This window comes from Caretta caretta, chromosome 2 (assembly GCF_965140235.1).
Source record: "Caretta caretta isolate rCarCar2 chromosome 2, rCarCar1.hap1, whole genome shotgun sequence".
NCBI classification, from domain to species: domain Eukaryota; kingdom Metazoa; phylum Chordata; order Testudines; family Cheloniidae; genus Caretta; species Caretta caretta.
The window spans coordinates 19,848,749-19,865,317 of NC_134207.1; the positions used below are offsets into that span (position 1 = coordinate 19,848,749).

At 45.3% G+C, this 16,569-nt stretch overlaps 1 protein-coding gene across 3 annotated transcripts in view; it reads right to left on the bottom strand.

Moving 5' to 3' along the window:
- LOC125632840 (uncharacterized) overlaps positions 1 to 16,569 on the bottom strand; it is a 180,153-nt gene that overhangs the window by 81,222 nt on the left and 82,362 nt on the right. For 2 of the 3 annotated variants that reach the window (XM_048841645.2, XM_075124938.1), the window contains exons 3-4: positions 2,893 to 4,325; positions 1,594 to 2,305 (exon numbers count right to left, since the gene is read on the bottom strand). The exons of the other annotated variant lie outside the window; for it this stretch is intronic. In XM_048841645.2, coding sequence (XP_048697602.2) covers positions 1,782 to 2,305; positions 2,893 to 3,481 — 1,113 coding nt within the window. In that variant the 5' untranslated portion in view covers positions 3,482 to 4,325 and the 3' untranslated portion in view covers positions 1,594 to 1,781. Of the gene's footprint in view, positions 1 to 1,593; positions 2,306 to 2,892; positions 4,326 to 16,569 lie in introns of those variants that run through there. 3 annotated transcript variants of the gene reach the window in all.

Sequence of the window (16,569 nt, forward strand, 5' to 3'; positions counted from 1 at the left end):
CCTCCTTGTTCCAATAAGAACGATAACTTAGGTGCACCATTTCTTATTGGAACCCTCCGTGAAGTCCTGCCTGAAATACTCCTTGATGTACAGGCACCCCCTTTGTTGATTTTAGCTCCCTGAAGCCAACCCTGTAAGCCGTGTCGTCAGTCGCCCCTCCCTCCGTCAGAGCAACGGCAGACAATCGTTCCGCGCCTTTTTTCTGTGCGGACGCCATACCAAGGCAAGCATGGAGGCCGCTCAGCTCACTTTGGCAATTAGGAGCACATTAAACACCACACGCATTATCCAGCAGTATATGCAGCACAAGAACCTGGCAAAGCGATACCGGGCGAGGAGGCGACATCAGCGCGGTCACGTGAGTGATCAGGACATGGACACAGATTTCTCTGAAAGCATGGGCCCTGCCAATGCATGCATCATGGTGCTAATGGGGCAGGTTCATGCTGTGGAACGCCGATTCTGGGCTCGGGAAACAAGCACAGACTGGTGGGACCGCATAGTGTTGCAGGTCTGGGACGATTCCCAGTGGCTGCGAAACTTTCGCATGCGTAAGGGCACTTTCATGGAACTTTGTGACTTGCTTTCCCCTGCCCTGAGGCGCATGAATACCAAGATGAGAGCAGCCCTCACAGTTGAGAAGCGAGTGGCGATAGCCCTGTGGAAGCTTGCAACGCCAGACAGCTACCCGTCAGTTGGGAATCAATTTGGAGTGGGCAAATCTACTGTGGGGGCTGCTGTGATGCAAGTAGCCCACGCAATCAAAGATCTGCTGATATCAAGGGTAGTGACCCTGGGAAATGTGCAGGTCATAGTGGATGGCTTTGCTGCAATGGGATTCCCTAACTGTGGTGGGGCCATAGACGGAACCCATATCCCTATCTTGGCACCAGAGCACCAAGCCGCCGAGTACATAAACCGCAAGGGGTACTTTTCGATAGTGCTGCAAGCTCTGGTGGATCACGAGGGACGTTTCACCAACATCAACGTGGGATGGCCGGGAAAGGTGCATGATGCTCGCATCTTCAGGAACTCTGGTCTGTTTCAAAAGCTGCAGGAAGGGACTTTATTCCCAGACCAGAAAATAACTGTTGGGGATGTTGAAATGCCTATATGTATCCTTGGGGACCCAGCCTACCCCTTAATGCCATGGCTCATGAAGCCGTACACAGGCAGCCTGGACAGTAGTCAGGAGCTGTTCAACTACAGGCTGAGCAAGTGCAGAATGGTGGTAGAATGTGCATTTGGACATTTAAAGGCGCGCTGGCGCAGTTTACTGACTCGCTTAGACCTCAGCGAAACCAATATTCCCACTGTTATTACTGCTTGCTGTGTGCTCCACAATATCTGTGAGAGTAAGGGGGAGACGTTTATGGCGGGGTGGGAGGTTGAGGCAAATCGCCTGGCTGCTGGTTACGCGCAGCCAGACACCAGGGCGGTTAGAAGAGCACAGGAGGGCGCGGTACGCATCAGAGAAGCTTTGAAAACCAGTTTCATGACTGGCCAGGCTACGGTGTGAAAGTTCTGTTTGTTTCTCCTTGATGAAACCCCCCGCCCCTTGGTTCACTCTACTTCCCTGTAAGCTAACCACCCGCCCCTCCTCCCTTCAATCACCGCTTGCAGAGGCAATAAAGTCATTGTTGCTTCACATTCATGAATTCTTTATTCATTCATCACACAAATAGGGGGATGACTACCAAGGTAGCCCAGGAGGGGTGGTGGAGGAGGGAAGGAAAATGCCACACAGCACTTTAAGCACAGCACTTTAAAAGTTTACAACTTTAAAATTTATTGAATGACAGCCTTCTTTTTTGGGGGGGGCAATCCTCTGTGGTGGAGTGGCTGGTTAGCCGGAGGCCCCCCCACCGCGTTCTTGGGCATCTGGGTGTGGAGGCTATGGAACTTGGGGAGGAGGGCGGTTGGTTACAGAGGGAGGGCGGTTGGTTACAGAGGGGCTGCAGTGGCAGTCTGTGCTCCAGCTGCCTTTGCTGCAGCTCAACCATACACTGGAGCATACTGGTTTGGTCCTGCAGCAGCCTCAGCATTGAATCCTGCCTCCTCTCATCACGCTGCCGCCACATTTGAGCTTCAGCCCTCTCTTCAGCCCGCCACCTCTCCACCCGGTCATTTTGTGCTTTCCTGCACTCTGACATTATTTGCCTCCAAGCATTCGTCTGTGCTCTGTCAGTGTGGGAGGACAGCATGAGCTCGGAGAACATTTCATCGCGAGTGCGCTTTTTTTTCTTTCTAAGCTTCACTAGCCTCTGGGAAGGAGAAGATCCTGTGATCATTGAAACACATGCAGCTGGTGGAGAAAAAAAAAAGGGACAGCGGTATTTAAGAAGACATTTTATAAAACAGTGGCTACACTCTTTCAGGGTAAACCTTGCTGTTAACATTACATACATAGCACATGTGCTTTCGTTACAAGGTCGCATTTTGCCTCCTCCCACCGCGTGACTACCCCCTCAACCTTCCCCCCTCCCTGTGGCTAACAGCGGGGAACATTTCTGTTTAGCCACAGGCAAACAGCCCAGCAGGAATGGGCTCCTCTGAGTGTCCCCTGAAGAAAAGCACTCTATTTCAACCAGGTGACCATGAATTATATCTCACTCTCCTGAGGATAACACAGAGAGATAAAGAACGGATGTTGTTTGAATGCCAGCAAACATACACTGCAATGCTTTGTTCTACAATGATTCCCGAGTACGTGTTACTGGCCTGGAGTGGTAAAGTGTCCTACCATGAAGGACGCAATAAGGCTGCCCTCCCCAGAAACCTTTTGCAAAGGCTTTAGGACTACATCTAGGAGAACCACAAATGCCAGGGCAAAGTAATCCTTTCACATGATTGCTTTTAAACCATGTATAGTATTTTAAAAGGTACACTCACCAGAGGTCCCTTCTCCGCCTGCTGGGTCCAGGAGGCAGCCTTGGGTGGGTTCGGGGGGTACTGGCTCCAGGTCTAGGGTGAGAAACAGTTCCTGGCTGTCGGGAAAACCGGTTTCTCCGCTTGCTTGCTGTGAGCTATCTACAACCTCATCATCATCATCATCATCATCTTCTTCGTCCCCAAAACCTGCTTCCGTATTGCCTCCATCTCCATTGAAGGAGTCAAACAACACGGCTGGGGTAGTGGTGACTGAACCCCCTAAAATGGCATGCAGCTCATCATAGAAGCGGCATGTTTGGGGCTCTGACCCAGAGCGGCTGTTCGCCTCTCTGGTTTTCTGGTAGGCTTGCCTCAGCTCCTTCAGTTTCACGTGGCACTGCTTCGGGTCCCTGTTATGGCCTCTGTCCTTCATGCCCTGGGAGATTTTGACAAAGGTTTTGGCATTTCGAAAACTGGAACGGAGTTCTGATGGCACGGATTCCTCTCCCCAAACAGCGATCAGATCCCGTACCTCCCGTTCGGTCCATGCTGGAGCTCTTTTGCGATTCTGGGACTCCATCATGGTCACCTGTGCTGATGAGCTCTGCATGGTCGCCTGCAGCTTTCCACGCTGGCCAAACAGGAAATGAGATTCAAAAGTTCGCGGTTCTTTTCCTGTCTACCTGGCCAGTGCATCTGAGTTGAGAGTGCTGTCCAGAGCGGTCATAATGGAGCACTCTGGGATAGCTCCCGGAGGCCAATACCATCAAATTGTGTCCACAGTACCCCAAATTCGAGCCGGCAACGTCGATTTAAGCGCTAATCCACTTGTCAGGGGTGGAGTAAGGAAATCGATTTTAAGAGCCCTTTAAGTCGAAATAAAGGGCTTCATTGTGTGGACGGGTGCAGGTTTACATCTATTTAACGCTGCTAAATTCGACCTAAAGTCCTAGTGTAGACCAGGGCTAAGGGAATCACTCACAGGAAATATTCCATGGCTTATGTCCCTTTCCACAAGGCAAATGATACTTCTGAGAAGATCCAAACCAGAGAGAAAGACAGAAAGGAGAACCTGCACAATAATGCCCTCTCATTAGGCAGGTCGACTTCTGAATTACCATTTCAAATCTAGCCCAGGTTGGTAGTAATGAAAAGTTCGCAGGATTTGAAGGTTATTAGTGCCACGAGAGAAATGAGTTGGTGATTTCCATCTAGTTCCCAGTGGACAAGAGTTCGCATCTCTACAAAGTAACCACCTGAGGACTGGCAGCATCACTGAACTTGTTGGCAATCTTCACAAAACAGGCCAATGATTGAATGGGCCATGGAAACAGACCTGACCTCCCCTGCTAGAAGTAGCCAGGATGAAGACAAAGGAGAGAGATGATGAAAGAAAGTTCGCACTTGTGAGTTGCAAAGACAGGAGTTCAGTCTGGAGGGCCAGCACCTACCACCTTAAAGTCAAGGGAGGAAAATTAATAGGTGAATGAATGAAAAACTGATTTGGCATCCAGTCACCTAGCAAGCAAGCAAGCGAACACACATGCATATATGCTATTTTACTTCTTTTGAACTGGATGTGAAAAACAAAGTTGTAAGAGAAAAAGATCTGCTCCCCTTTACAGAAATCTCCTGGCATTTTTCCCTACGTGGCTCAAGGAGCAAAAACCTACTTCTTTAGAAGGAAACATCAGAATACATATTGGCTAAGGGATGTCTACACTGAAAACGCGACAGTGGCACGACTGAAGCAACACTCACTACAGAGACAGTAGAGGTTCTCCTATTGCTGTAATTAATCCACCTCCATAAAAGGTGGTAGCTAGTTCGACAGAAGAATTCCATCGACCTAGCGCTGTCTACCCCAGGGTTAGGTTGGAACAGGTATGTCTCTTAGGGCTCTGGATTTATCATACCCCTGAGAGACATAGCTATGCTGATTAAAGTTGCCAGTGTAGACCAGCCCTAAGATGAGAGATCCAGAGATGCAATTCTTAGGAACTTGTAAGAAGAAAGAATGCCAGTTAACACTTATCTGAGAAAAGTTAGCACATTTGGATGGAAGAAACCCAGTAAAGCAGAGGAACCTAGCAAATCTCCATGGATCTTTTTGCAACAACTAGTTTGCTGCTAACGGGACCAATTTTCATTAGTGCTGAATACCCAGAAATCCCAGCAAAACGGAAGTTGGAGGTACTGAGCACCTCTGAAAACAATCGGACCATTAATTCTGATCTAGGCTGCATGCTGAGTCAGCTGTAAGAGGTGATAGGACACCCAAAAAAACCCCACAACTCTTTGCTGCTTGGTTTGAAAAGGACCCCCCTTGGCCTGAAAAAAATTGATTGGTACATCACAGGATGTGATGGAGCTGGAAAACTCATCTAGTTTAGGAGTACTTGTAAAGACTAACAAATTTATTTGAGCATAGGCTCAAATTTCGTGAGCTACAGCACTCTGAAACCTCTCATCTACTTTGCGCTCCACACAAGATACATTTGTGAGCAAACACATTTTGCAGCTAAGAGTGTTCTTAAGCCTCAGTATTTTACAAAGCCACGTACACAGCATGTAGAAATCAAACCCATTGTAAGGGTCATGGCCATCGTCTTTCTCAACTTTTACATCCTTCCCCATATTCTTGCCAGTCAGAGTCTACAACTAACCTCCAATGCAGCAAAACTCTTAAGCTAATGCACAGATTCCTCTGATATTTTGCTCTGCAGGGGCCTTAGCACTGCACTCTACATTAATTTATATAGACAATCCACATCCCAAAGACTTAACAACATTTTAACGAAGTTTTTAAACCCTAAAACCAAAACATGATTGCCATTTGATGAGACTGTTGTACTTTTAAGGAGACACAAACAATAATAATAAAAAAACCACGACCATAGGAATGTGAAGGAACTTAAAATAAAATAAAGGAAGCATGGGGAGAAAACAGAATAACATTTCCAAAGCATCTGCAAAAGGAAGTGAGTAACCACTTGTTATTAAGTGATAAATCACAGAGTTTAGGAAGTGGCATTGTCCGTAATCTATTTTTAATTAGAAAACACCCATCTTGCTGGCACTGAGGGCTGGCAGAGGCTGAACATTCCAATGAGATAGATGAAGGTTCCGATGAGATGACTTTGCAGAGAAAAAAAATCAAAGGAGTGTGTTAGAGACCCAAAGAGAGGACGAAAAGTAACATATGTTACTGTACGGTTTGTTTTGCAGTTGGTTTTTAATGCAAGGCAATGTGTGGGCTTTCCAGTAGCTTTCCAGCCTGATGTGTATGTCCAGGCATCATCATCATCATCAGTGGCCCTCAAAGCAAATCCATGACAATGACCATCGTCTGAAAGGGATATATAGAAGCATCACTACTGCATGCGGCCCCCGATGGTTCACTGTGCACCACTGCACAACGCAAGGACGACACCTACCCTCCTACATGTGTCTCACACACACAAATTCTCTCAAATTCCCTCCCCTGTGGCCAGGGATTTTCCTACACCCCCCCTGAATTTCCACAACAGCCTCCCCAGTTTTGTGAACTAGTTACATGCAGTGTTGCCAATTTAGTGATTCTTTGGAAATCTGAATTGAAATTGAAACATTAATACACACTTTAAAAGCATATAAAATGTATGATAAAAAAAAAGTAGAATAGATTTGAAAAGTATGAACCGAGACTAGCTTCCTTATACAGCTGTTGTTTTTTATGACAATGTCCATGCATTCATTTCCATGATGTTGGCCAACCTAATAATTTCAAATGATGATTTGTAAGCAAACTCTAAATGAGCTCTCCCTGACAGCTATTGATGGGCTGGGGGGAAAAGGCTTCAGGACCAGATTGTATTTACATTCACACCTAATCTACCTAGGTATCCAGCAAACACAGCTGTGTTACCCAAGGGATAGATTTTGGCTGGGGCTGGGTTACAAATCACTTGAATGTGGAGGGGTAATGAAATGATGTTGTTGTTGTATGAGTAAAGGGCAGTAGAACTGTACTTAGCTTCTGCTGATTGAGGGCATCAAGAGAGAGGGTGGGGACAGGTGTTTTGCTTGATGGTCTGCCTGAGTCACAAGTACTATTTGACCTGCCCCTCTCCACTGTTTAAAGACAGAGCTGATTAGGCTCCATAGATAGTCTTTGTTCTGTTAAGTGAGCACTACAGCTGAAATCACTGATAATCAGGTCTAAGTGCTTAGACCGGCTGTGGGACAGTGTTTCTGTGGAAGAGATGGCCCAGTCTGCACTAGCAGTGAGGATCCCCCACTGAGAGCCCAGCTGAAATCACGGAGAGCTGTTGGAACCTCAAGAGACCAACTGGCAGAGGTCACAGTGGCAGGTGGCAGCAGAAGGTGACTGTGCAGGGCCATTGGCAACAGAACAACGGAGTGAACAGTGGCACAACGAACACCAGTGGCCAGAGTGAACAGTGAGCAGCTGGAGTAACGAGCAAGGTGCCTTTTTGCCTCCCACCTGGGAGGTGAACTCATGTAAAAGCACCTCTGAGCTCTGAGTCTCCACTGGCCAAGCACAACACTGGTGAGAGTTAACGAGGCTGTTAAGAATGCTAGAGACACAACACAGTTTATGCGAACAAACATGGCTGTGGCATCATACTTTCTATTTAAGCAAGAGATACCACACACTACAAACTGGAGGCCAATGTTAAGTGCATTGTCACTTGTTCAACCTAAAGTTGAACACTGCTTCCAAACAAGACCAGCAAATGCTCACTGGCTAGAAGCACGTGGTGCAACAGTGAAAGACTCAACAGTTGAAAAAGTGAAGAACTCTCTCAGCACATTCAAAAAATTTGCATACATGGCTGATGAATGCACTGATGCAAATTGGCATCAAGTATTACGTCATTGTGTACATTATCTTGATGTCAGCGGTAGGCCAGAACATGCATTTCTATATGTTCAAGTTAAAGAAGACACATCGGCTGCATCTGTGACAACCCATATCTAAGAAGAGTTAAATGTCTGTCAATTGGACCCCAAACAGATGGCTGCTTGTGCATTTGATAGAGGTACAAACTTCTCTGGAAGACATGGTGGAGCACAAGCTTTGCTCAGAGAAAAGCGTAACCCTAATCTCTCCTATACACACTGCAGAAAGGCCATCTACTCCAACTAGCGCTAGTACAAGGTGAGACTCTTCAAAAGACATTAAAAAAAGCTATAAATTGAATGTCTTCATTATATTCTTTTTTCAGCAAGAGTCCAAAAAGACTGAATATCTTGGAAAATATAGAAGATGCACTGGGACTGAAGTTCAGATTAGTCCAACTTGGGAAAACCCTCTGGCTTTCTCATGAGCGATCCTTGGCTGTGGTCTTAAAATTACTCCAGCCATTATTACTGGCTTTGGAAAGTATCTACCAAGATGGGATGGATCTAAGTAGTGAAGCTCGTGGATTACTTTTGCTACTATGTTCAGAGAAGACTATTGCCATTCCCTCATCTGTAAGTCTATTGTTGAAACCACTTGGATCATTAAACAATACCATCCAGGCATCTGCTACAACAGTAGCAGATCTTCGTCCAGCAATCTGTCTCTTACATTTGGATCAATCAGAGACCTATCCGTTGAAAAAGTATTGGAAGAAGCAAAGACTTCAGTCCAGAAGTTGACTCATGAAGGCATTTATATTGAATCCTTACGTGAAGAGGACAAGAAATGTTTGTTAAGGCAACTGAAAAAGTACGGACTTGATTCTTAAAAATCTACAACAGCAACTTCTAGATTCTACTCAACCTCTATGTAGCTTTTACAGATCCCTGTCCTATAAAACACCAACAGTTGAGCGGAGTGAGACACTACCAGCAAAGGAGGTTCCATGTGCTCAGGACAGAATAGAGAATTTGAACACAGAGTGGAATATCATACGACAAATGAATGAAGATTTGACTTCAACTTCTTTTTTATCATCACTAGTGGCGCGATCCGATCTTTCTGCTGTGTTTCCTGGGCTGAAAGAAGTAGGAATTCATCTCTTGCTACTCCCAGTCACAACAGCTACAGCTGAGCATTCTTTTTCATCATTGAATAGATTTGTGTGTTCTGAAAGAAGTTGCCTTCTGCCTGATCATGTGAATGAACTAATGAGCATATCAACTGAAGGAATGAAAGTTCCGGACACATGAAAAGCCACCGGAGATGAACGCATTGCATTCAAGAAGTTCATTAACAGATGGTGCAAAATTATAACAAGAAACCAAGAAGGATGTAGATGTAGTGCTTCATAGAAGGGTTGAGTAACCAACTTTAATTTAAGGAGTACTTGTGGCACCTTAGAGACTAACCGATTTATTTGAGCATAAGCTTTCATGAGCTACAGCTCACTTCATCGGATGCATACTGTGGAAAGTGTAGAAGATCTTTTTATATACACACAAAGCATGAAAAAAATACCTCCTCCCACCCCACTCTCCTGCTGGTAATAGCTTATCTAAAGTGATCACTCTCCTTACAATGTGTATGATAATCAAATTGGGCCATTTCCAGCACAAATCCAGGTTTTCTCATCCACCCCCCCACACACACAAACCCACTCTCCTGCTGGTAATAGCAATAACAGAACACCACTAGCCGTCACCTTCAGCCCCCAACTAAAACCCCTCCAACGCATTATTAAGGATCTACAACCTATCCTGAAGGATGACCCAACACTCTCACAAATCTTGGGAGACAGGCCAGTCCTTGCTTACAGACAGCCCCCCAACCTGAAGCAAATACTCACCAGCAACCACATACCACACAACAGAACCACTAACCCAGGAACCTATCCTTGCAACAAAGCCCGTTGCCAACTGTGCCCACATATCTATTCAGGGGACACCATCATAGGGCCTAATCACATCAGCCACACTATCAGAGGCTCGTTCACCTGCACATCCACCAATGTGATATATGCCATCATGTGCCAGCAATGCCCCTCTGCCATGTACATTGGTCAAACTGGACAGTCTCTACGTAAAAGAATAAATGGACACAAATCAGATGTCAAGAATTATAACATTCATAAATGTTATGAGGGTGAGAGGAGGTATTTTTTCATGCTTTGTGTGTATATAAAAAGATCTTCTACACTTTCCACAATATGCATCCAATGAAGTGAGCTGTAGCTCACGAAAGCTTATGCTCAAATAAATTGGTTAGTCTCTAAGGTGCCACAAGTACTCCTTTTCTTTTTGCGAATACAGACTAACACAGCTGTTACTCTGAAACCAACTTTAATTTGTGTGATGATTTTTAAAACACGAGTTAAATCTAATAAAAACAGTAATGAAACATTTTTCAGTTTTTACTATGGTGCCATACAGCCCACTTTCACTCTCACGGTCTCACCCATCATGGGCCCTGCCCTCCCCCCAACCCCGTAAATTTGAATACCCTCCCCCCACCGCCCATTTCAATTCCTCTGGAAAACACTGCCTGTGGCCATCAGAAAGGAAGATCTTTCTAAAGTAGCCCACAGATACCATGCTGCCACTTTGTGTAGCAGCTTTACATCAGGCTGGAAAATCTGCAGCATAGTTCTTCAAAGATGAAGTTAACCCCCTTTTATTTTGGGAAATTACTAGGCTAGGATTCGTAGGGCAAAGCGACTCAAGCCTTTGCAATGAGCCGCAGGCATGCACGTGGGAGGCCACGGGTGGCAGAGGCAAAAGAGGGAGGGAGGAGAAATTCACAGGCTCCAGATAATGAAGCCACAGCCCCAAGGTCATTTGCCATTACAAGAAGCTCCCCCAGCCTGAGAACATCTCACTCATCGGAGTGCAGCTCTGCAGTGTGGACCAATCCAGCAGTGCTAAGTGAACCAGGAAAAGGACAAATCTGCCTCCAGAAGTATTCTTGGGATAAATGGGTACGGGCAGGGCAGATCATCTCTACATACCTCCCAGCCTCCAAACACAGGAATGTGTGATGCGAGCCACTGCACCAAATGCACAGCTCAGGGGCTTTCCTGATTGTGGGCGAAGCGCAGGTCAGAGGGGCAAAAAGAGGATATTTCAAATTCCAGCACAAATAAATCTGTATTCGTCGTCTATTTGCTGGTTCTGTTTCTTCCCATTTCCTCGGGGATGCCCAAATGGGTGTCAAGAACCCTTTCAGATCTGTCTGCATGAGCCGGACAGCCCCCTCTCAACCACAGCAGAGGGGGCTAAGGGAGTCATTTATGACACCTTATGCCAAACGTGACAGATTTTGAAATACAGCCAGCACCTAAGTATCAGAAAAGAGCCCCCAAGCCACGAAGTTCAGCTACAGAACCAAACTCCCCTAAAAGCTTGAGGGTGTTCAGAACCAGGGTTTTACTCTGGGTGTATCTTTAATTATTAACTGTTAATCTATAGACCTCTCATTAATGTGTGCACACACACAAACATACACAATATAGCTGTACCCTTCCCCACACACAAACTTTAACTAGATTAGTAGTTGGCAGAAAACCAAAAGTGGATCATTGACCCAAGCAGCACCTTCAGTTTAAAGTACATGAGACTAAGTGTTCATACAACCCATTGTGCCTCATTTCAGTGACTTATTACATTGCAATTCAGCACCTTAACTTAGCTTTCACTGAGCTGATGTAAAACGACAATTAGCTAATTGCTCATCTGTCTCTGGCAATCTTTTCACACTCAAGATTATTTTAGAGAAAAGAAATCTCACAGCTCTGCAAAAGATTATATATAAACACACACGTTATGTTATTGCTATGCAACAGTGTTTGATGATTCTCTCGTTATAACACACCAGCACACTGGTCTCACTTATTGCGTGGCATTACACAATGAAGTGTAAAAATGGTATTAATCATGGCTTTGAACAACACAAACACCTCCTCTGAGGTTTAAAATAGCCATTTGGAAGGAAAACTTCCAGGAACCAGGAGGACTGACAACACTGAAGACTGAAGCCCTTCTTTTCAAAGGCCAAGTGTATCCCAGAATATATGCTTTGGACAGCTGCCCCAGACCCGAGTTAGAATACTTCATTTTTCATGGTTGTCTGTGGACCACTTCAAGGAGTGAGAACAAGATCTGATACAAAATCAAAACAAAAAAAACAAAGTGAATGGGGAGATGTAGTTTGTGACTGCGTCGCAAAACTCATTTAGATTTAGATCTAAATCCAATTCTAGCTCTAGTTTTTGTAAAGAAACACATTTTAAACTTTGGCCTGGGTCATCTTTTCCCATTTCTCTGGATGCTGCAGGAAGTGGTGGGGACAATGACTCAGCAAGTGGTTCTGAATCAGTATTAAAACAGTTCACTAGCTAGTGCCAAGGGTCCACATTGCACAGACAGCTGCTCCAGCAACAATGAGAGAAAAACTGAAGACTCAGACAGCTGTGCCGACTAAATAATCATGACATTTATTTAAGTATTCACACCAAATGCTATTTTGGACAATTACTCTCTTCCTACATTTCTCCTTGTAGTTTCTGTTCTTTATGGCGAACAGGGAGAGTGCCCTCTGTTGAAGACGAAGTTGTGTATGCTGCTTGGCTGTGTTCCACACCGGAGACAGCTGCATTTTAACAGTGATTTGCAAAGTCCATTTATGAAATACTTTGGTTGAAAAGGTACCACATAAAAAGTGAAATATACAGAGCACTGGATAGGGATTCAGGGAACCTGTGCTCTATTCCCAGTTCTGCCGTAGGTCTGTTGGGTGACCTTGCACTTCCCCTCTCTGTGCCTCAGTTTTGCCATCTGAAAAATAGGGATAAGGATACTGACCTCCTTTGTAAAGTGCTTTGAGGTCTATTGATGAAAAGGGCTGTAAGAGCTAGGCATTATTCTAATAAAGGGTATTAAACAAAAGCACTTAGAGGGGGAAAAAATTCAAACCTGCCACTGTGCCCAAATCAAACAAGAAAACATTCTTTTGAGCTCCAGAAGTGATTTAATTCAGTGGGCAACCAAGGAATTTATCCTTTTCTTACTGGTTATTCCACCATATTTGCTTTTTCTGCCACCATCCATCCATCCATCTTTCCCTCAAATCAGTGGAACACTAGGAAACACACCGCACCTCGAGCAACGTTTGCTGTTTAGCTGGATAGACCCAGAACACAGTGGAGAATTCTACAGCTTGAGACAGCCCTGAGCGAAATGATACAAGCTGTCAGAAAATGCTTTCCAAAGCATTCTAAATATTTGGTTACACAGTCTTTCCTCCTCTAGCAACTAACCAGGATCAAAACAATTATTTTTTAAGTTATGCAGGTTAAGATAAAGAGTAATCAAATCCCACATTTCAGGCTAGAGGCTGATGGCCAAAGCGTTCAACCAAGGACAGAGCTGCTCCCAGGGCGGGGGGAGCGGGACAGCCTCCCAGGGTGCAAAGCTATGGGGGCAGGGGAAATAGAGAATCTCCTGAGTGAGGCAGCGGGCAAGAAATGGTATTTACTGTATTGTTTTTAAAAGGAGGGAGGAAGAAAGGTGAACAGGGCCTTACTATACAGCAAGGATCGAACAGTCTCTCTTTAATCAGTGGCCCAGGACCAGTGTGCTGAGAAGATCACTACTCAGATAAAGCATTCGGCTCAATCTGAGGTACTTCTATGACCCTTATTGCCGCAGTACCTGAGCGCTTCACAATCCTCCGCATATTTATCCTCCCAAGAGCCCTGCAAGGTACGGAAGTGCTCTTATCCCAGTGCTACAGGGGCAAAGAGACTACGTGACTTGCCCAAGGTCACACAGGAAACCGGCAGCACAGTAGGGCACAGAAACCTCATTCTCTGAAACCCCAGCCTAGCGCCCTGACCACTGGCCCTTTGCTCCTCTTAACCTGCACTTTACCACTGGAGCAGGGCTCGGGTGAAGAGCAATGCCAGCCCCACGTGGGGAACAGGCTGGGCTCGGAGGAGAGCCCTGCATGTGCGGGAGGCGGGGCTTGGGCCAGCGACTCGGGCCAGCCCCCATGCGCAAGGGGCGGGGGGGGAGGGCACGGGCCAACCCCATGCACTCCCCACACAATGTCCCATTTTCCCTTTGGGAAATACGGTCACCCTACATTGATACCACTGGAAAACCAGAGAAAAACAGCTCCAAAGTGATCTAGGTTAACCTTTCAAAATGCATGCATAAATTTACCAGCTCAAAACGTTCTCACCTGACTGTTACCATGAAAATGAAGAAATTTTAGTCGCCCATCAAAATAAAACTACTGTCTGGGGAGTGTCGTGTTTTTAGTGGCTTGTAGGGCTGGTATAAGGTGCACATGGTTAGAGTCCATGGTTAGCAAGACAGAGGATCACTACTTCATCCATTAGTGTGTTTTTGGACACACAGTAGAGTAAGCCATGGACCTTGGAACAGTGTAATCTTAAATCTCTGCAAAGGATGTTTAAATACTGCTCTCCTTCCCCCAGCCCTTTAAAAAATAAATAAATAAAGCTTACATCATTGCAGAAAACCTCTGCCATCATCCCATCCCCACCAGCTGGTGCAAAGAGACAATGCCATCCTACAATAGCTTGCTCAGACAGTTGTGAACTTTAATTTATTTTGTCTTCTGCTCTGAACACTTCCTAAACAGAGGGAGCTAAATATTTATAGAACAGTTGCTGTTTGTTTCATTTTCTATCTGCACTTGTTAAGCCCAATCTGCCGAGATCCTGAAATGACAGCTGATTACAGAACATAGTATGATTACATAAAGGATCCGAGACCCTGACAATTACCAGGCCTTACATCCATACACTTTATGTTGTTGTTGTTGTTGTTTTGTGTTGTCCTTCGTAATTGTTAAATGTTCCTTCTGATAAGGAATCCTGCTATGTTTAGTCTTCCAAACCCCACTCAAGTACAGCAAGACAAAAGTGCCTATTTACCAAAGGCAGCTAAAGCCTCAGAGTCTGGTTTGAAGAAAGCAACTTGTAAACAGTTCCTGTAATTGTGGGATGGAGGGGATGCACTTTGAGGGTGACTTGCTAACAAACCCTGGACTGCTGCCTTAGTCTGTACAACATGAAGTTGTTTCATTCCAATATTAAAGATGCCTTTGGAAACCATCACCTCTCTATAGATCAAGGGTTTGATCCTGCAGTGTGATGTGTGGAGATGCACCATTGCCCCTGTGCAGTGGTGCTGGAACAATCTTTAGAGTGGGATTGCTGAAGGCGGAAACCATGTTTTTGGGTTGTTATTACTAGGCAGTGGGTGCAGCAGCCCCCCCATCAGCCATAGCCATCTATGCCTCTGCGTGCATCACATTGCAGGACTGGGGCCCTCAGTAACACTCTATGGTACTTATAAGGCCCCCCATCGCCCTAGCATCGGGCTGCCTCAATCTTTATGGCATTTATCAACACTCCTGTGCAGTGAACCCCCTTTTTACAGGAGAGGAACTGAAGCACAGAGCAGCTAAGGGCCAGATTTTCAAAGCTACATGTTGCACCGCTCAGCCTCAGTAACTCAGATGGCTAAATCCCATTTTCAAAAGTGCCTCTATCCTGGGCAACACCTAAATACCTTTAAAAACCAAGGCCTGAGTGACTTGCCAAAGGTTGCACAGACAATCCATGGACTTGAATCCAGGTCTCCCGAATCCAGGCTAGGGCCTGAACCACTACAATCTTTCCTTTCTGCCTTTAACATCTTTCTCCATTTACCTTAGTGTTCTCTCTCATGCCTGTGATTCATACAGCAGGGTCCAAAAAACCCTCCCCAGTGACTTGCGCCATCCAAACTTGAGGCCAAGTGGCCAGCTTGCCAGGAGCCCAAGAGAGACCCTTCATTTGCATGTATAGGTTTGCCAGAACTTATAGCTTCCTGGTAGATGAACAGAAATTGCTTGCTGTTGTGAGCACTTCAGCAGTTGAATATCACCGGAGGGGATGTCTTAATAAATCAAGTCGCAGGTTTGAAATATCGAGACTCCAGCAGGGCTGTCTCAACCCTTCATCCATTTGAACTAGGTAAGTTGAGTTCCATTCAGTTACCTATATGGTGGATTTTTGCATAAGATCATATAAACTAAGAGAACGGCCTGTTAAGACTTTAAAGACCACGCAAGGTCTACCTCTGCTGTGATGTCTTTGGCAAAAATGTCCGCACCCCCACTGGCTGTACAGTATTCTGGAAAGCTGGTGCTAGGCATCTTCAGGATGAAAAGCTCTGTGCAAGAACCAAACAGTTAATAGAAAACCTGCTGCTGTTCTGTTAAATTCTATCCGCACACTTCAGTTACAGGGCAGGGTCAACAGTGTGGCTACCCTCTGGGCTCCCAACGTAGATTATTATACCACAGCCGCAAACCACGTCATCATCAGACTGCTTCTCATCTAATTTCAAATAAGTATATCTCCTGAATTCAGTAGAAACAACACAGCTTAAAAGTGGAACAGAATCTTCAGCTCACCAGTAAAACCATGAAGGCGAGCAAGTGGTGCAAAGAACTGCAAAAATACTCCAATAATCTTGCACTGCAAAGCCAGAGAGTTTGTTACAGTTATGTTGGGGAAATCACAGGCTTTAGAATTCTTCTGGAAAGCAATCGCTGTACACGTGTCGTCATTATAGTAATGTTTACGCCGTGGATGGTATGGAAATTTGAAGGTTAATGCTTGTAAACTACTCTGAAGTATCTTTTGAATAATTATTATACATCATTCTTTCACTAGTTCTTTCATTGTCTGAAAACGACTATTAATTGTATAG